The sequence below is a fragment of the Heterodontus francisci genome, chromosome 7 (genome assembly GCF_036365525.1).
Source record: "Heterodontus francisci isolate sHetFra1 chromosome 7, sHetFra1.hap1, whole genome shotgun sequence".
Classification (NCBI taxonomy): Eukaryota; Metazoa; Chordata; class Chondrichthyes; order Heterodontiformes; family Heterodontidae; genus Heterodontus; species Heterodontus francisci.
Genome location: NC_090377.1, coordinates 49249902 through 49270459, shown reverse-complemented (window position 1 = coordinate 49270459; position 20558 = coordinate 49249902). Strand labels below are relative to the sequence as shown.

Here is a 20558-nt window from a genome sequence, read left to right as displayed (position 1 = left end):
CAAGAAAACCTGTCTGATTGGTTCATTTGCAATTACGATTAGAGCGCAGTGAGCAAGGGTTCACTCAGGTGGTAAGCTAAAAATCACTGGGTTTTAAAAGTAAACCCTGTTATGACGAAACAAAGAAAGGGGCAAGATGGGAGCCTGAGACCCCTTCTTCACCCAGACTTAACAATAGTCAATGTGTAAGATGTGAGTTGCGGGTAAGTGAGGGTTATAATATTGGTAAATATGTGAATATGAGGAGGACGAGGTGTGGTGAAATGCAATGCAGTGACTGTTGGCGAGTGAAGCAAAGGGGGAGAGGCATGTTTTGTTAATGCTGTGATTAGTGAAACTGCAAGTGATACATCTGTGAACAGAGAGCACTATTCTTACCTTAACAACTCTAATTTCTTCCAGCATTGCATCCATGTTGTGGGTGGTAAACTCCTGGCATTTACATACTCTGCAATCTCTTCTTACTGTTGAAAGTTTAGGCTGGAAGGCTTCCTGCACCCAGTGGAGAAGAAGGTGACCCACCCCCACCACACGCCCCCCCCCCACCCCACATCCATTGTTTGCACCAGGGCCTCCAAAAAGTGCTGGCTATCTTTCAGTGGAGTCATAGATGCCTGATATCCAGCTCCCCCTACAGGCATGCAACCAATAAATGGCCCAGTTAGACCTAGCTGCATGCCTGATTTGTGATAATGATCAGGCTGCACGAATATAGTATGCTGTATGAGTCATCTGCAACAGGCGCATAGTTGCACACCCTGTCCTCTACATGCACAAGTTTGTTTTCTTCTTCAACTTTTATTGTTAGTTTATAGTCAATAGTTTATAGATTTTATTAATAATATTAATTAATATCTTCCTTTATTTTGCAAGAGCAGATTTTTTTAATAAGCTGGTCATCTGTGGCATACACTTAGATTTATGTGGATTGTGCTCTTATTTCACCATAGTGACATTCGTGGACCTGAGCAGAAGTGAAGTTCTTGCCCTCTTCTGGCATATCTTTTCTGCTTTAAAATCTTTTTTCTCCATCCATGAAATTGTTCCCTGTCCCAATTCTCTCTCTCTGTCCCTCTCCCTTAAATACAGGCACATACTTCTTAAATTATTATTTTAGTTCCAGATTCCTTTTCCACTCCACAGCTTTTGATTTTGTGAATATTTTGGTGTTTGTTATATGATTCATTTTATTTTTAATGGTATACAGCAAGGAAATATTGGGACTACATCAGAGAATGTGTTGCTTAATTATGATTATTTTAGGGTATTTTAGGTATTTTGGGGAAGGAATGTTTGAATGGAGAGAATATTTAAATTCGGGAGAAAAGCTTTTGCAGATGTTAATTAGTTAAAGCTAAAGCAGAAAATACCAAATTAAAAAAATAAGATATAGACAATTACAGAATAAGGAAGAAAATTAGCTTATGTGTTGATGCAGATAACAGACATAAAACTACAGCAGGCACAGCTTAGATAACATATTTAATTCAAACAAGAAGAAATGTTGGGCAGAATTTTATGTTGGGTGGGAGGCCCCGCCCATGGGCCAAAAAGTCGAGGCGAGCCCGCCTCCATCTGGCCTGGTGAGCCATGCTAGGATTTTATGCTCTTCAGGCCCTTAATTGGCCTTGGGCAGGACTTACACCCTCCTTGAGGCAGGAAGTCCTGCTTAATGGAGCTGCCGGCCAATCAGCTGGCCGACAGAATCCCAGCAGCGGTGGCCACTGCTGGGCTGCACCCAGCCAACAGAAGCAAGAGGGATGATGGCTCCGGAAACAAGTTTTTGGGACCTCGCCGGGGACAATTGGCTGGGCCCCGGCTAGGCTAGGTGGGGAGGTCGGTTAGGGGTAGGGGAGAAATGTTGTGCAGTGAGGGTTGTTAAGCATTGAGGGGGGCCCTCGTGGGGCACAGTGTGCCTGATCAGGAGGGCACCCCACCCCCAGATTGCAAGAAGACCACCAGATTTTACCTGGTGGTGATCTGGGGGCCTGAGCCGCCACTGACTGCTGGTAAAATACCAGCGGCAGCGACGGGAGAAGGCCCTTAAGTGTCAGTTAACTGCCCACTTTAGGGCCTTGATTGGTCTGGGGCAGGCGGGCCATTTGTCATCACTGCCGCCCCTCGTAAAATTGCAGCGGAAGCGGGAAGGCATCGGGAACGGCACCCCTCACCTCCCACTCAATTTTACTGCCACCCCTCTCCCTGCCACTGGCCCACTGCTGTGTGGGGCCATATAATTCCGGCCATTATTGTAACAATAAACGTCCTAATTTTTTTCCTGAACCGGCTGTCACCTGTGTTTAAATGAACAAATTTGTTATTTTCTTGTATTTCCCTTACAATGCATTTATATCCATAAAACATAATTGATATTAGATTCATAATATTCTTTATATAAGCTCCATCTCTTGCTTGAAGCAGACCGTAATATTTTGGGTGAAGTAAGGTATAGGCTGCATGCTGAAGTATAGCCCTGCACTTAATTCTATGTCCATTAATGCTTCTTTGAATAGTTCAGAGAAATATAAAACTAACATATTAGATTTGTTGAAGCTATCAACACAGTGGTCTCTAATGGGTCTAGTTGTACAGAAAGTAAACAACCCGAGACTCCACATTAAAGATTTTTTAAAGAAAAGCCTCTAGCGATGAATGATGTATAGTCACTGATAGTATAAATACAGAACCAATGTATTCCTATTGATAGAGGCTATATGACCACTACATTTAGCCACATGACTTATTGTGCACTAATAATTAGGATAGTTAGAATTCCAGCATCCATTCTTTAAAAGCATAAATGTGTAAAATTATAAAAAAAAATACATTGTACAGTTGCACATTACTTATCTTCTACATATTAATAAAGGAGTCAAAAGAATAGACTTGGGTTTATTAGGAATATCGTTAGAATACATCACTCTGTTGTAAATTTTCAGCCTACCAGAATCTGTTGGTGATGTTTTCCAATCTCATAACCTCCAAAATGCAAAACAGCAGGGACAGCCTGAATCACTTTGTTTCTCTCTAATGTGGCAAAGATCTCTGTAATGAAGTATGAAAAAAAGTAAAATAACATAGTGCCCAAAAGAGTAATTCTTGACTTACTTCTAGAAACAGGCATCATCACACCAAAAAATCTTTCCAAACTACAGCCCTTGTAATATACTCAGAATAAAAAATGCCTCATGTGCAATCTATCTTTCACAACATAGTCTTTCATTATCATCTGATTTACAACATAGCTAAAACAAAACAGTTCATCCTTATTGGAATAGACTGAACTATCCTTCCAATACATATATTATTTAGATTGAAGCTTATGCAGTTTGAAATGTTTGTTTTCAAGTTTAGCAAGTTTAAATCATTTGTTTACTATCAGTGAGTTTTGTATGACTGAAAGTGTCACCTATCAAACCTTGTTTCATAAATAGGTACATATTTCATTTCCTGTCACTTCCAGCAATCAGAGTTTATTCTACTTCATTGCATCATCATAGTAGTCCACAGTTTGAATTTCCTACTTTACAGAAAGGTTTAGTTAATAATTTGCAAATAGTGCAACTATTGTTTTGCGTACTCAAATACATTTTTTTCTGAAGGAAGATGGGGGGAAATAACTCCTGACCAATCGATTTTTATATACCTTCCATAACAGGGCAACAATCACATTTTTATGTAGGAAGTTATGTTGTAGTACTACTACAACTAAAACTATAGCCCTGATTTTAACTCTAGGTGGGAATTGGGTGGATGGGGGCCAAGATTGTATTTTCTATTAAAAGCTTGGCTGCCAAAGTATGCAAGTTTGTTCTATTCAGCATAGTCAAAACATGAGCTTGCTCCCCGGTGAGCTGTTTCCTGGGCTGTCCATTCCACCTGTACTGCATCCTGTTCACTGTGAACTTTAAGAAGCATGATTCGTGATGGCAGCTTCCCTGTTGTATCTAAATAAGGCTTGCCCATGAAAATTGACCTGCCATCGCACTGATGGCTCTCGGTGGGCGGATCAAATGACCCCCCACCCCACTGACCACTCAATATAAATTCAATGTGAAAATTGACAGTGGAATGTTATAAAATAAGCTCTAGGTAAAAATCTTCAATGTATTTGGGATATGTGCATATAGTTTACTTTATTCAAAGTCACTTAATTCAAATGTACTGATAATTCAGAGTTTTAAAAGCCATTCCCCCCACCTCCACCCTGTACTGTGTTAGCTAACTACTAACTAATTCCACTTATTTGATAATGCAAAATATTATGTTCGAAAAACATCTGAATGATTAGGAGTAGAGTGTACATGCAAAGGGGCATAGATATCGAATATGCATTTACTGATTAAAACCCAAATAGTTATTCACAAGGAAAACAGAAGAAAATGTATTTGTGTTGTATTAAAAGTTTATTCCTGTATCAGCTATTTATCAAGGATAAGACTCTACTCAATTTTTAATTATGTTAGCTGCTTCTATTATTTTCCCAGGGTAATCTTACTTGTTTCCAGTAAATGATTTGGCACATTTCCACGCTTGGGCTCCTCCACCAAAATGTCTTTAGGAAGAGTTGTTTGGTTCTTAAGGGTGTGGCCAAGACTGCTGAACGGCAAGGCAGCATTTTTCTCCACCTCCATAATAACACTTGATTCAAATAACCTGCTTTGATCCACAGAACAGAAACATGCAAAAGAAAATAGTTACTTCTTAAAACTTCTGACATCACGTTTAAAATTATAAAAATTAATAATTTTAGCTAATGCGATGCTTTGCAACTTTGTAAAATAAATACCTTTTCTGAAACAAGTAAGAAGTAATCTGCAATGCACTTTTCTACACAAGTCAAAGAAGGTTGATTGCCACACGTACTGCAGCCTCCTTTATCTGAAGATGAAGGGTAACGGCAGATTTTGTGATCAGCAGTGAAGTGACCGTGCTCACCACTGACCTTAAAGAAAGCTGTTCACAAAGATCTAGCGAGCTCTGTGTAATGGATTTCACCTTTCCCGATGTTAACTGCATTCTGGCACAAGGTATAGGGGATCTGTGTCATCCAGCAACAGTAATGCAATCAAGCAAGCTAAGCAACCAATCACATTGATGAATTTTCACAGACAGAAAACCAAGAAGCAAGAAGCAGATTTTATCATTCACTTTTCACAATTTTACAGAAAGAGAAATACAGATTTGTGCACATACATTGGATTAAGTTAGAAGCTGACATATCACAAACAAACTCCTTTAAAAACATTTTTTTAAATATCTATGGAACTTTTATCTTGGAGTGGAGAAATTTGAAATTCCATAAATAGAACCATAGAAAAGATACAGCACATAAAGAGGCAATTCAGCCATTTATATCTGCACCAGCTGAAAAAACTAGCCACGATTCTAATCCCACCTTCTCGCACCTGGTCTGTAGCATTGCAGGTTACAGCACTTCAGGTGCAGGTCCAGGTACCTTTTAAATGAAAATGAAAATGACACCCTGGTCCACTCCTCCATTACCCCCACCACCTCATCCACTTCCCATGGCACCTTCTCCTGCAATCGCAGGAGGTGTAATACCTGCCCATTTACCTCCTCTCTCCTCACTATCCCAGGCCCCAAACACTCCTTTCAGGTGAAACAGCAATTTACTTGTACTTCTTTCAATGTAGTATACTGTATTTGCTGCTCACAATGTGGTCTCCTCTACATTGGGGAGGCCAAATGCAGACTGGGTGACCGCTGTGTGAAACACCTCCGCTCAGTCCGCAAGCAGGACCCCGAGCTTCCGGTTGCTTGCCATTTCAACACTCCCCCCTGCTCACATCTCTGTCCTGGGATTTCTGCAGTGTTCCAGTGAACATCAACACAAGCTCGAGGAACAGCATCTCATTTACCGATTAGGCACACTACAGCCTGCCGGACTAAACATTGAGTTCAATAATTTCAGAGCATGACGGGCCCCCCATTTTACTTTTATTTTTAGTTATTTTTTTCTTTTTCCTTTTTAAAATTATTTTTGTGTTTATTTTATTTTATTTCATCTTAGTTTGTTCAGTTTGCTTACCCACTGTTTTTTTCATGTTTGTACTTGCGGCTGTTCAATTTTCAGTTCGTTAACACCGTTTCTGTACTAATGCTTTGTCTTTCAACACACCATTAACATATCTTTGCTCCATGACCTTCTGGTCAGCTATTCTGTGACCTTGTCCTATCTATCAGGATACCGATGCTTCAGGCGGGATAGAGAGGGAGGTAAAAGGGGTGGAGGAGTTGCATTACTGGTCAAAGAGGATATCACAGCTGTGCTGAAGGAAGGCACTATGGAGGACTCGAGCTGTGAGGCAATATGGGCAGAACTCAGAAATAGGAAGGGTGCGGTAACAATGTTGGGGCTGTACTACAGGCCTCCCAACAGCGAGCGTGAGATAGAGGTACAAATATGGAAACAAATTATGGAAAGCTGTGGGAGCAACAGGGTGGTGGTGATAGGAGATTTTAATTTTCCCAACATTGACTGGGATTCACTTAGTGTTAGAGGTCTAGATGGAGCAGAATTTGTAAGGAGCATCCAGGAGGGTTTTCTAGAGCAGTATGTAAATAGTCCAACTCGTGAAGGGGCCATACTGGACCTGGTTTTGGGAAATGAGCTGGGCCAGGTGGTTGACGTTTCAGTAGGGGACTACTTTGGGAATAGTGATCACAATTCCGTAAGTTTTAGAATACTCATGGACAAAGACGAGAGTGGTCCTAAAGGAAGAGTGCTAAATTGGGGGAAGGCCAACTATACCAAAATTCGGCAGGAGCTGGGGAATGTAGATTGGGAGCAGCTGTTAAGGTAAATCCACATTTGATATGTGGGAGGCTTTTAAAGAGAGGTTGATTAGCGTGCAGGAGAAACATGTTCCTGTGAAAATGAGGGGTAGAAATGGCAAGATTAGGGAACCATGGATGACAGGTGAAATTGTGAGACTAGCTAAGAGGAAAAAGGAAGCATACATAAGGTCTAGGCGGCTGCAGAAAGACGAAGCTTTGAAAGAATATCGGGATTGTAGGCACAATCTGAAACGAGGAATTAAGAGGGCTAAAAGGGGTCATGAAATATCTTTAGCAAACAGGGTTAAGGAAAATCCCAAAGCCTTTTATTCCTATATAAGGAGCAAGAGAGTAACTAGAGAAAGGATTGGCCCACTCAAGGACAGAGGAGGAAAGTTATGCGTGGAGTCAGAGAAAATGGGTGAGATTCTAAACGAGTACTTTGCATCGGTATTCACCGAGGAGAGGGACATGACGGATGTTGAGGTTAGGGACAGATGTTTGATTACTCTAGGTCAAGTTGGCATAAGGAGGGAGGAAGTGTTGGGTATTCTAAAAGGCATTAAGGTGGACAAGTCCCCAGGTCCGGATGGAATCTATCCCAGGTTACTGAGGGAAGCAAGAGAGGAAATAGTTGGGGCCTTAACAGATATCTTTGCAACATCCTTAAACACGGGTGAGGTCCCGGAGGACTGGAGAATTGCTAATGTTGTCCCCTTGTTTAAGAAGGGTAGCAGGGATAATCCAGGTAATTATAGACCGGTGAGCCTGACGTCAGTGGTAGGGAAGCTGCTGGAGAAGATACTGAGGGATAGGATCTATTCCCATCTGGAAGAAAATGGGCTTATCAGTGATAGGCAACATGGTTGTGCAGGGAAGGTCATGTCTTACCAACTTAATAGAATTCTTTGAGGAAGTGACAAAGTTGATTGATGAGGGAAGGGCTGTAGATGTCATATACATGGACTTCAGTAAGGCGTTTGATAAGGTTCCCCATGGTAGGCTGATGGAGAAAGGGAAGGCGCATGGGGTCCAAGGTGTACTAGCTAGATGGATAAAGAACTGGCTGGGCAACAGGAGAGAGAGAGAGAGTAGCAGTGGAAGGGAGTTTCTCAAAATGGAGACGTGTGACCAGTGGTGTTCCACAGGGATCCGTGCTGGGACCACTGTTGTTTGTGATATACATAAATGATTTGGAGGAAAGTATAGGTGGTCTGATTAGCAAGTTTGCAGACGACACTAAGATTGGTGGAGTAGCAGATACTGAAGGGGACTGACAGAGAATACAGCAGAATATAGATAGACTGGAGAGTTGGGCAGAGAAATGGCAGATGGAGTTCAATCAGGGCAAATGCGAGGTGATGCATTTTGGAAGACCCAATTCAAGAGTGAACTATACAGTAAATGGAAAAGTCCTGGGGAAAATTGATGTACAGAGATTTGGGTGTTCAGGTCCATTGTTCCCTGAAGGTGGCAATGCAGGTCAATAGAGTGGTCAAGAAGGCTTTCCTTCATCGGACGGGGTATTGAGTACAAGAGTTGGCAGGTCATGTTACAGTTGTATAGGACTTTGGTTCGGCCACATTTGGAATACTGCGTGCAGTTCTGGTCGCCACATTACCAAAAGGATGTGGATGCTTTGGAGAGGGTGCAGAGGAGGTTCACCAGGATGTTGCCTGGTATGGAGGGCGCTAGCTATGAAGAGAGGTTGAGTAGATTAGGATTATTTTCATTAGAAAGACGGAAGTTGAGGGGGGACCTGATTGAGGTGTACAAAATCATGAGGTATAGACAGGGTGGATAGCAAGAAGCTTTTTCCCAGAGTGGGGGATTCAATTACAAGGGGACACGAGTTCAAAGTGAAAGGGGAAAAGTTTAGGGGGGATATGCGCGGAAATTTCTTTACGCAGAGGGTGGTGGGTGCATGGAACGCTTTGCCAGCGAAGGTGGTAGACGCGGGCACGATAGCGTCTTTTAAGATGTATCTAGACAGATACATGAATGGGCAGGAAGTAAAGAGATACAGACCCTTAGAAAATAGGCGACAGGTTTAGATAGAGGATTTGGATCGGCGTAGGCTTGGAGGGCCGAAGGGCCTGTTCCTGTGCTGTAATTTTCTTTGTTCTTTGTACACCTTCTCTTTTGTTATCTCTTGCCTCACCCCCACTTTACTTGCTTATAACCTTTTACATTTCTAATATTTGCCAGTTCTGAAGAAGGGTCACTGACCTGAAACGTTAACTCTGCTTCTCGCTCCACAGATGCTGCCAGACCTGCTGAGTGCTTCCAGCATTTCTTGTTTTTACACCTTTTAAATGAGTTGAGGGTTTCTGCCTCCACCACTGATCAGGACAGCGAATTCCAGACACCCACCACTCTCTGGATGAAAAGGCCTCTCCTCATGTCCCCTCTAATCCTTCTACCAATCACCTTAAATTGGTGCCCCCTGGTAATTGACTTCTCTGCTAGTGGAAACAGGTCCTTCCTGTCTACTCTATCTAGGCCCATCATAATTTTGTACCCCTCAATTAAATCACCCCTCAGCCTCCTCTGTTCCAAGGAAAACAACCCTAGCTGATCCAATCTTTCCTCATAGCTGCAATTTTCAAACCCTGGCAACATTCTTGTACACTTCCTCTGTACTCTCTCCACGGCAATTATGTCCTTCCTGGAATGTGGTGATCAGAACTGTACTTAACTAATTTTTCAGAGCTGGAGAGGTTGTTCAACACTACTTATGACATAGTAGGCATCAAAAACCCAGTTGCATCTCATTCAACCATGTGTAACTTTTTCAAGGCTTTTTATACATGAGAATAATATTGCGAAAAGTTGAAATTCACATCCCTTCAGTAATTTTTAAATTTATTTCTATTTGCAAGGACTTCAACTGTGCTCCCCAGTTGGTGTGTCTACTGGAGGGTGAATACCCAGGGACATATCCTGAGAGTTGAGTGTAGCACTCAGCTGGCCAGAGCGTATCAAGTCGTTTTCCTACACTGGATCCAGGTTCGTCTGACCACACTTCTGCCACTAACTGTGGCAGTGATGTCCAGCCATGTCTGATGGTTTAGGAGGGCGGCCTCCTCCTGCCACCCTCGTGGAAAAAGACCTCCCTCCTCTTCCTCACAGCCTCCAGTATGACCTCCAGGACTGTGCCTAGAAATCAGGGGTGAGTGGCCATTTCTTGAAGGTTAATCCCTTGTCCCCTAGAATCCATTCACGGATTTTGGTGGATGGAGTGAAGTGCTGTGGCAGCCTGGACTTCTGCAGAATGAAGGAGTCAAGAAAACGGGCGCACACATGCAGGAAGCTCTTGTTGTGGTCGCAGACCAGCTGAATGTCGAGAGACTGGAAGCCCTTCCTGTTGATGAATCTGACTGGCTGGTCACTGGGTGCCTTGATGGCCACATGGGTGTAATCGATGATGCCTTGCACTTGGGGGAGTCCAGCGATGGTGGTAAAACACACTGCTCTCTGTGCCTGCAAGGCCTTATCTGTCATGAAATAAATGTAATGTCCAGCTCCAGCAAGTAAGGCATCAGTGGCCTGCGGGATGCAGTGATGTGCAGCTGTTTTCAAGATGCCACCAAGGTGCGCAGCTGATCTTTGGAAGCAATCAGAAGCAAAGAAGTTCAAGGCCACAGTTATTGACAGCTACTGGCAGGGCATGGTGACCAGAGATGCGAGGTGTGAGGTCTTTAGTGATAAGCCCACATACGTCTGTGGCCATTTGTCTGGAGAGTCTCAGTCTCCTGCATCTTTGGCTCTTGGTCACCGCAAGGTACGTTGTGTTCGGCGGCAGGTCCTATGCTAATGGTATGGCTTCCTTGTCCTTCCTGCCGCTCTTCCTTCTCCTCTGCTCTATTGATGCCCAGTGCTCCAGTCTGCATTGGGTGTTGCTGCTCTTTGCCACTGGGCCCAAAATCTGAGTCGTGCTCCTATTGCTAGCTGCAGCCTTCCTTGTGCACAGGTGGCCTCCCAATTGTGCTTGGGAGCCTTTCCCCCTGCTCTTATTCCCCCACGCTGCCAGGACAGTGATAACCCCTTGCACTGCCTGGGTTGTCACTGTCCACTCTCCCCGCAACCTGTACTGTCCTGATGTCACCTGTCTGCTAATGGGAGAGTCCCACTCTACACAGTTTATGCTCTTTTGGGGCCCAGCTAATTCCCTGGGGCAGCCATGACTGGCTCCCCATGGGGTACCCGCCTCTATTCAACCTAGACTGCCCCAGACAGCGTGTGCGACCCATGCGCTCCTATGAAAATCACAACATTCCCCGTTAATAAGCTCTTCAACCAGCTTAATTGGCCCTAATCATGGACAGAGTGGGTTCATGGGACTGCTCTCCACCCACTCTAGTGAAAATCGCTGGCGATGGGAAGGGCATAATTCCTAACAGCACTGCAGATGTACCTACCCCCCTACAGCGGTTTAAGAAGGCAGCTCACAACCACCTTCTCAAGGGCAATTAGGGATGGGCAATAAATGCTGTCCTAATCATCGACGCCCACATCCCAGGAATGAATAAAGAAAAAACCAGCACGCTGGCCAGCGCCAATATTTTCGACCCCCACTCACATCCATTCCCGTCCCAGCAGGACCCAAAAATTTAGCCCGTTGTTTAACCACCCTTGTCAGTGAAATAGTCTGGGGTCACTGAGAGGAAAGAGGAGATGCTAAATAAACAACAAACCTCATATGCAGTTACTATTTCTCATTTTAATTTTTTTTGAGTGTTGCAAAAGATCTTTCCCAGAGATTTCTTCATCTATTTTAATTTACTGAATTTATTAATTACTTTATAATTCATCCTAATCATTTAATTGAACATAAAATATTGAACAGGGAAATATTAAGATAGCGAGCAAATTGATTTGTATTTTAAAGTCAATCAAGTATTGTATTTATTGTTCTACTACCATTCTTAAAATCGGCTGGTAAACATAAAGCATTCAGATAAAAAACTACTTTCACAGCTTTATTGACATGATTTTAATAGCACTTAAGTGAAGTTTTGTTAATAAATAGATAGTTTGTTTCCTGCAGCCATCTGTTAAATATCTATTACAGTTACAAATCCTGCGCATTCAATTTCCCTATTTTTTCAAAAATGTAACATTTTCACAAGTCAACATATTTAAAAAAAAATTCTACATATTTTGAGTTCTAAATACTGTAAACTAGAGTTGAGGCAATGTATAGCATGACACCATGGAAAATAATTTTATGAAGTTGTTCATCGTGTTTCTGAAATTCTACCAGGAATGGTGGCATAATGGTAATGTTACTGAACTAGTAATCCAGGGGCCCAAACTAATGCTCCCAACACAAAAGTTCAAATTTCATCACGGCAGCTGGTGGAATTTAAATTCAATTAATTAACCTGGAATATAAAGCTAGTCTCAATAATGGTGATAGTGGAACTACCAGATGTTCGTAAAAACAAATGTTCACTATCGGTGGTTCAACCCACAGCGAAGTGGTTGATTCTTAACTGTCCTCTGAAATGGCCTAGCAAGTCGTTCAGTTGCATTAAACAGCTGCAGAAAATCTAAAAAAGAATAAAACCCAACAGACCACCCGACATTGACCTAGGCACTGGAAATTACAAAGGCATACCCTGCTCAGTTGACCCTGCAAAGTCCTCCTTACTAACTTCTGGGGACTTGTGCCAAAATTGGGAGAGCTGTCCCACAGACTAGCCTAGCAACAGCCTAACATAATCATACTCACAGAATCATACCTTACAGCCAATGTCCCAGGCTGTTCCATCTCCATCCTTGGATAAGCCACTGGGACAGAACATACCCACTAGAGGTGGTGGCACAGTGGTATAGTTGGGAGGAAGCAGCTGTGGGAGTTTTTTAACATTGACTCTGGACCCCAAGAAGTCATATAGAATCAAATAAAATACAGGCCATGTGTTTACCACCTGCTGATTATCACCTACCGCCCTCCAAAGCTGATCAATCAGTACTCCTCCATGTTGAACACCATTTGGAAGAAGCACTCAAGGTAGCAAGGAATGTAAATAAAAGCAAAATATTGCAGATGCTGGAACTCTGAAGTAAAAACAAAAAGTGCTGGAAAATACTCAGCAGGTCTGGCAGCATCTGTGGAGAGAGAAGCAAAGTTAACGTTTCAGGTCAGTGACCGCAGTTCTGATGAAAGGTCACTGACCTGAAACGTTAACTTTATTTCTTTCTCCACAGATGCTGCCAGACCTGCTGAGTATTTTCCAGCACTTTTTGCTTTTATTATCGCAAGGAATGTATTCTGGTTGGGCGACTTCAATGTCCATCACCAAGAGTGGCTTGGTAGCACCATACCTGGCCGAGTCCTGAAGGACATATCTGCCAGACTGGGCCTGCGGCAGTGGCTAGAGAACCAACAAGAGGGAAAAACCTACTTGACCTTGCCCTCACGAATCTGCCTATCGCAGATGCATCTGTCCATGACGGTATTGGTTGGAGTGACCACCGCACAGTCCATGTGGAGACAAAGTCCCATCTTCACACTCAGGACACAGTCCATCTTGTTGTGTGGCACGACCACCGTGTTACATGGACTAGATTCAGAACAGATCTAGCAACTCAAAACTGGGCATCCATGAGGCGCTGTGGGCCATCAGCAGCAGTACAACCATAGTCAAACACAATCGGTCACCTTATGGCCTGACATATCCCTCGCTCTACCATTGCCATCAAGCCAGGGAATCAACCCTAGTTCAATGAGGAATGCAGGACAGTATGCCAGGAGCAGCAACAGACATATCTAAAAATGAGGTGCCAACCTGGTGAAGCTACAGCACAAAACTACATGCATGCTAAACAGCAGAAGCAGCATACAAGAGACAGAGCTAAGTGATTCCATAACGAACAGATCAGATCAAAGCTTTCCAGTCCTGCCATAGCCAGTGGTGGACAACTAAAAAACTAACTGGAGGAGGAGGCTCCACAAACATCCCCATCCTCAATGATGGAAGAGCCAAGCATGTCAGTGCAAAAGACAAAGCTGAAGCATTTGCAACCATCTTCAGCCAGATGTGCCAAGTGGATGATCCATCTCAGCCTCCTCCTGAGGTCCCCAGAATAACAGATGCCAGTCTTCAGCCAATTCAATTTACTCTTCTTGATATTAAGAAACGACTGAAGGCGCTGGATACAGCAAAGGCTAAGGGCCATGATAACATCCCGGCTGTAATACTGAAGACTTGTGCTCCAGAACTAGCAGCAGCCAAAGCCAAGCTATTGTACAGCTACAACACTGGTATCTACCCAACAATTTGGAAGATTGCCCAGGTATGTCCTGTACACAAAAAGCAGGACAAATCCAATCTGGCCAATTACCGTCCCATCAGTCTACTCTCAATCATCAACAAAGTGATGGAAGGTATCATTGGCGGTGCGGTCAAGCCCCACTTACACTGCATTAACCTGCTTACCTATGCTCAGTTTGTGTTGTGCCAGGGGTATTCAGCTCCAGACCTCTTTACAGCCTTGGTCCAAACATGGACAAAAGAACTGAATTCTAGAGGTGAGGTGAGAGTGATTGCTCTTGACACCAATGCCACATTTGACCGAGTATGACATCAAGTAGCCCTAGCAAAATTGAAGTCAATGAGAATCAGGGGAAACCTCTCCACTGGTTAGAGTCATACATAGCACAAAGCAAGATGGTTGTGGTTGTTGGAGGTCAATCATCTCAGCTGAAGGACATCACTGCAGGAGTTCCTCAGGGTAGTGTGCTCGGCTCAACCATCTTCAGCTGCTTCATCATAAGGTCAGAAGTGGGGATGTTCACTAACAATTGCAGTGTTCAATACCATTCGCAACTCCTCAGGCACTGAAGAAGTCCATGCCTGCATGCAACAAGACCTGGGAAACCTTCAGGCTTGGGCTGTTAAGTGGCAATTAACATTCATGCCATGCAGGTGCCAGGCAATAACTATCTTCAACAAGAGAGAATCTAGCCATCTCCCCTTGACATTCAATGGCATTACCATTGCCAAATACCCCACAATCAACATCCTAGGGGTTACCATTGACCAGAATCTTAACTAGACCAGCCATATAAATACTGTGGCTATGAGAGCAGGTCAAAGGCTGGGAAGTCTGTGGTGAGTAACTCAACTCCTGACTCCCCAAATCCTGTCCACCATCTACAAGGCACACATGGAATACTCTCCACTTGACTGCAAGAGTGCAGATCGAACAATATTCAAGAAGCTCGACAGCATCCAGGACAAAGCAGCTCCCTTGATTGGCACCTCATCCACCACCTTAAACAGTCACTCCCTCCACCACCAGCATACAGTAGCAGCTGTGTGTACAATCTACAAGATGCACTGCAGCAACTTGCCAAGCCTCCTTCTGTAGCACCTTCCAAACCCGTGACCTCTACCAGCTAGAACAGGGTCACATGGGAACACCAGCACCTGCAAGTTCCCCTCCATTCCACCCACCATCCTGAATTGGAACTATATCGCCATTCCTTCATTGTTGCTGGGTCAGAAACCTGGAACTCCCTTCCTAGCAGCATTGTGAGTGTACCCACACCACTTGGACTGGAGTGGTTTAAAAAGGCAGCTCATCACCACCTTCACAAGTACAATTAGGGATGGGCAAGGTGTTGTCAGCAACAATCATATCCCAAGAAAGAATTTTAAAAACTACCTGAATTCAGTTATTTAGTAATCATTAGAGTCTAATTTTACTGTAATCAAAATTAATTAAATATTTATATTCATAATCAAGTGAGAAGATGGAATATAGGTGACATATATGCAGATCCATGCCACTGCAGAAATTGCTCCTTCTGGAGACATGATGTAATTGTCTTGTCTTGTCCTACTCCTACTCTTTAGCAATAGATTTGTGTTAGAAATATTCTTATTGATGTCAATGAGTTCTGACTTAGGAAATAATTTTCACCATCTATTGATTAACCATCAAACTCCCTGATATAGTATTACATACCGGATAATCTGGTTCTAAACTTCCTCTGTGATGCAAGTTGGCTAATTGCCCAGACCTAATCAATTGACAGGATAAGCATATGGCTGACATTAATAGCATACAGCAGATTGCACAGGCAATTTTTTTTTTTTTTTAAAAGGAACGCAACTGAATTGTTGAAACATGCAATACAATCTCTAAATACAGAATGTATGCACACTACATTAATTACCTCAAAGTATGGATGCATATACACAAGATGATCCTCAGTCCTCAGCATCATATTTGCTGTTCAAAACAAAGCCGCGTAACAACTAACAACAATTGGTTTACAATGAGCTGGCTTTTAAACAGTTTGATTTTTCTACATGTAACACATTACAGCCACTAACAGCCCAAACACATGACCACAACCATCTAGAAGGACAAGGGCAGCAGGTATATGGCTACACCATCACCTCCAGCTTCCGCTCCAAGTCACAGATCATCTTGATTTGGACATTTATCACCGTTCTTTTATTGCAGCTGAGTCAAAGTCCTGGAACCCCCTACCTAACAGTATTATGGGAGTAATTTCACCACATTGACTGCAGCATCTTCTCAAGGGCAATTAGGGATAGGCAATAAAGGCTGGCCTTGCCAATGATGCAACATCCCTAGATGGGATAGCAAAATAAGTCTATCAGTGAAAAGAGCAAATATGTTGATTAGCTTAGTTTTCTCAAGAACCAAGCCATCAAATTCAAATCTTGGAGGTTGTGGGATTACAGAAATAGGGAGGGGTGAGGTCATGAAGGAATTTGAAAACAAGGATGAGAATTTTAAAATCAAGCCATTGCTCAACTAGAAGTCAATGTAAGTCAGCAACCACAGGGGTGATGGGTGAACGGGACTAGGTGTGACTTAGGATATGGGCAGCAGAGTTTTGGATGGCCTTAAGTTTAGGGAGAGTGGAAGATGGGAGGTCAGCCAGGAGTGCATTGAATTACTCATGTCTAGAGATAAAAATTGCATGGATGAGGATTTTAATAGCAGATGAGCTGAGGCAGGGACTGCTCAAAAAGGTGAATGTTTGGGTAGCAATCCTTGTAGGCGACTCTTCAAGCTGTGAACAAAGCAGTGTTGGTAACCACAATTAGCTCAGTACACTCGCCTTCGGACCACCATTCTCCCCCAATATTCTCACTTCCTTTCCCCAAAAGGGCTAACATATTCTGACCAAGACTGAAACAACAAATACTTCAAAAAGATTAGGGATGCTGATGTGAGGCCAAACATAAAAAATTTATATCAATTAGATTTTTTTCCTCTTTGAGTGCTTTCTGTATGGCTCTTGAATTCTAGCGTGCAAGAATTCGTCCTCAAGATCCATAGCTGGCAGTTTCTCCCAAGGCATAATGCTGAAATTGGGAGATTGCAACCAAAGAGCCAATATGAAAGCAAGTAAAATATATGGAGCCATTTAACAGTTGAGAAACCTTTCAACCGGATATGGACTTCCTTATTGTTTTCTACATCCTGACTAAATATGGGAAATCTCCCACATATCCCTCTAGTAAAAGACTGGTTCGGGATTGCATTACTGATATCAGATTCTTAATGCAGAACATATTTTAGAAATTAAACCAGGGATGAAAATCCTTGGGCCTTTCAGACGCTTCCATTGTAAATGTAATTTAAGTGGGAATGCATGCCTTTTGAGGAAATTTTTACTTGGTATTTTTGGGAGTGGAGTTTCTTCCCAACTGAAACAAGGCCACTAGTATAATCCTTACATTGGAAGCTACCACATGTGCGGCCCTCAGACAAGCCTGTGTAAGCCTGGCAGTGGTACAGAATCGGGGCTCGCCTGGGGAAGTTCAGGTCAGGTCAGTGGGCTGGACCTTTGAAAAATATGCAGTGAGCATGTGGCAAACAAAAGGTCTATATATTGTCAACTGTAATCTGATGCTATTGAACTACATTTTGGTGGAGGAATCTGCAGTAAAGGACTAATTGCACCATATTATTTTTCTGAATAGTAAATATACACTGGCCAAGGTATAACTAGAATATCCGATAGGAACAGATCTGAATGTAGTAGGAGTTTCAACATCTATACCATTAGAGCTATTATTAAAGAATAATTTGGATGATGAGGGAGCTACAACCAAGTTACTTGAAGAGAGGTGGCTATGATTAGAAAAGAATCTCAATACTAAACCCAGAACCGGCAGTGAAAGTGGTCGTTGATGAGTTGGTACAGACATAGTGACATCACACACCTGAGCAGGGTTAGGGTTGCCAATCCTCTGGATTTGCCCTGGAGACTCCTGGAATTAAAAATTAATCTCCAGGACACAGTTGACAGCAACCCAGGAGAAAAAAATTATAGAAAAAATAAAAATTTGGGCAGCACAGTGGCGCAGTGGTTAGCACCACAGCCTCACAGCTCCAGTGACCCGGGTTCAATTCTGGGTACTGCCTGTGTGGAGTTTGCAAGTTCTCCCTGTGTCTGCGTGGGTTTCCTCCGGGTGCTCCGGTTTCCTCCCACATGCCAAAGACTTGCAGGTTGATAGGTAAATTGACCATTATAAATTGCCCCGAGTATAGGTAGGTGGTAGGGGAATATAGGGAAGGTGGGGATGTAGTAGGAATATGGGATTAGTGTAGGATTAGTATAAATGGGTGGTTGATGGTCGGCACAGACTCGGTGGGCCTGTTTCAGTGCTGTATCTCTAAATAAATAAATATAAATAAATAAAGTATTCACAAAAAAAAATTCTTTCATTTTCTTTAAACACATTTATTAATTATAAAAATATTGGAAATTGTAAAAGGGCTGTTTGACTGACAATCAAGAATCATTCAATTGGATAACAAAGAATTTGTTTGCTTTCCAATTGGATGTTACTGCAAGGATCAACATGTTAGGCAACCAATGTCATGAGTATGGGAGTGAGTGATTAAATGAAACCTCAAGTAATACTCCAACCAATGTTGACAACCCGAGATGCAGCCAATTTTCCTACAGATCTGAGACCTGTTGTTTTTACTCCAAGCACAGTAGAAGCATGCAGTGTGGCAGTATCATATGATATATGGTTGCCCAAGGGGTCTGATGGTGTAAGTTAAATAGGACTGAGATATATAAATATATATATATATTATGTAGCACTATTGTAGAATCTTCTTGTAGATGCAAAACTTTTTATTAATTGTCATTCAAATTAGATATTCCAAATTGCATCACTTGCCTAGAATGTTACATTCCATATAATTGATCATAATTTGAAAAAAATTGAAAAACTAGACCGTATCCGGATCTACAAATTCAGCTGTGCCCTGAAAATAAACGATGCAGTTATAAGGCAAACAAAGAGTTTCTGTTTTGAATACCTATGGTACTTTGGGCACAAACTGCACTCAAAATTCCACGAATGTAAATCGTACCATGAGCCAGCACAGTCGGATACCATTTTAGAACTTTTTTTTAAATTTGCCTTGGAAAATATTCTTTGCTATATTCAGAAGTGTTAACCTGGTGCAGCTTTATTGATAAAACATAAGCATTTTAACCAGAGTGTCTAGTCCATCACCAGTGAGTAAGGAACATAGAAACATAGGAACAGGAGTAGGCCATTCAGCCCTTCAAGCCTGCTCTGCCATAAGATCGTGCATGACTGATCTGATTGTGGTCTCAACTCCACTTTCCTGTCTGCACCCCATAACTCTTGACTCCCTTGTCTAGCAAAAATCTATCTAACTCAGCCTTGAATAAATTCAATGACCCAGTCTCCACTGTTCTCTGGGAAAGAGAATTCCACAGACTAACAGCCCTCTAACTGAAAAAAAATTCTCCTCATCTCCGTCTTAAAAAAAGAGACCTCTTATTTTTAAACTGTGTTCCCTAGTTCTATAGAAGAGGAAACATCTTCCTGGTATCCACCCTATCAAGTCCCTCAGGATCTTATATGTTTCAATAAGATCACCTCTCATTCTTCTAAACTCCAATAGGTAAAGGCCCAAACTGTTCAACCTTTCTTCATGAGATAAGTCCTGCATCCCAGGAATGAGTCAAGTGAACCTTCTCTGAACTGCTACTAATGCAATTATATCCTTTTACAAATAAGAAGACCAAAACTGTACACAGTACTCCAAATATGGTCTCACCAATACCCTGCACAGCTCCAGTAAAACTTGCCTACTTTTATATTCCATTCCCCTTGCAATAAACGCCAACATTCTATTTGCCTTCCTAATCACTTGCTTTACCTGAATAACCATTTGCAATTTATGCACCAGGACACCCAGATCCCCTGTACGACCAAGTTCTGTAATCTCTCTCCATTTAATTAGTATACTGCAATCCTCTTCTTCCTGCCAAAGTAGGCAAGTCCATATTTTCCCACATTATACTCCATCTGCCAAATTTTTGCCCACTCACATAACCGGGCTATATCCCTTTGTAGACTCTTTACCTCCTCTTGACAACTTACTCTCCTACCTATCTTGCCATACATTTGGTCCCTTCATCCAAGTTAGTGATATAGATTGTAAATAGTTGAGGCTCCAGCACTGATCCCTGTGACACTCCACTAGTTGTAGCTTGCCAACCTGAAAAAGACCAATTTATCCCTACTCTCTGCTTCCTGTTAGCTAACCAGTCCTTTATCCATGCTAATATATTACCCCCTACACTATCAACTCTTATTTTGTGTAGTAACCTTTGATGTGGCAACTTGTCAAATGCCTTTTGGAAATCCAAGTGCACCACATCTTCAGGTTCTCCTTTGTCCATCTTGCTTATTCCTTCC

At 42.5% G+C, this 20558-nt stretch overlaps 1 protein-coding gene across 6 annotated transcripts in view; it reads right to left on the bottom strand.

Moving 5' to 3' along the window:
- cfap221 (cilia and flagella associated protein 221) overlaps positions 1-20558 on the bottom strand; it is a 295786-nt gene that overhangs the window by 261298 nt on the left and 13930 nt on the right. For 5 of the 6 annotated variants that reach the window (XR_010975322.1, XR_010975323.1, XM_068035142.1 and 2 more), the window contains exons 2-3: positions 4499-4659; positions 2945-3045 (exon numbers count right to left, since the gene is read on the bottom strand). Coding sequence is in view for 4 of the 6 variants with exons in the window: in XM_068035143.1 (XP_067891244.1) it covers positions 2945-3045; positions 4499-4659 (262 nt within the window). In the remaining 2 variants the exon portion in view is untranslated. The remainder of the gene's footprint in view (positions 1-2944; positions 3046-4498; positions 4660-20558) is intronic. The other variant, XM_068035141.1, reaches the window with a different exon arrangement.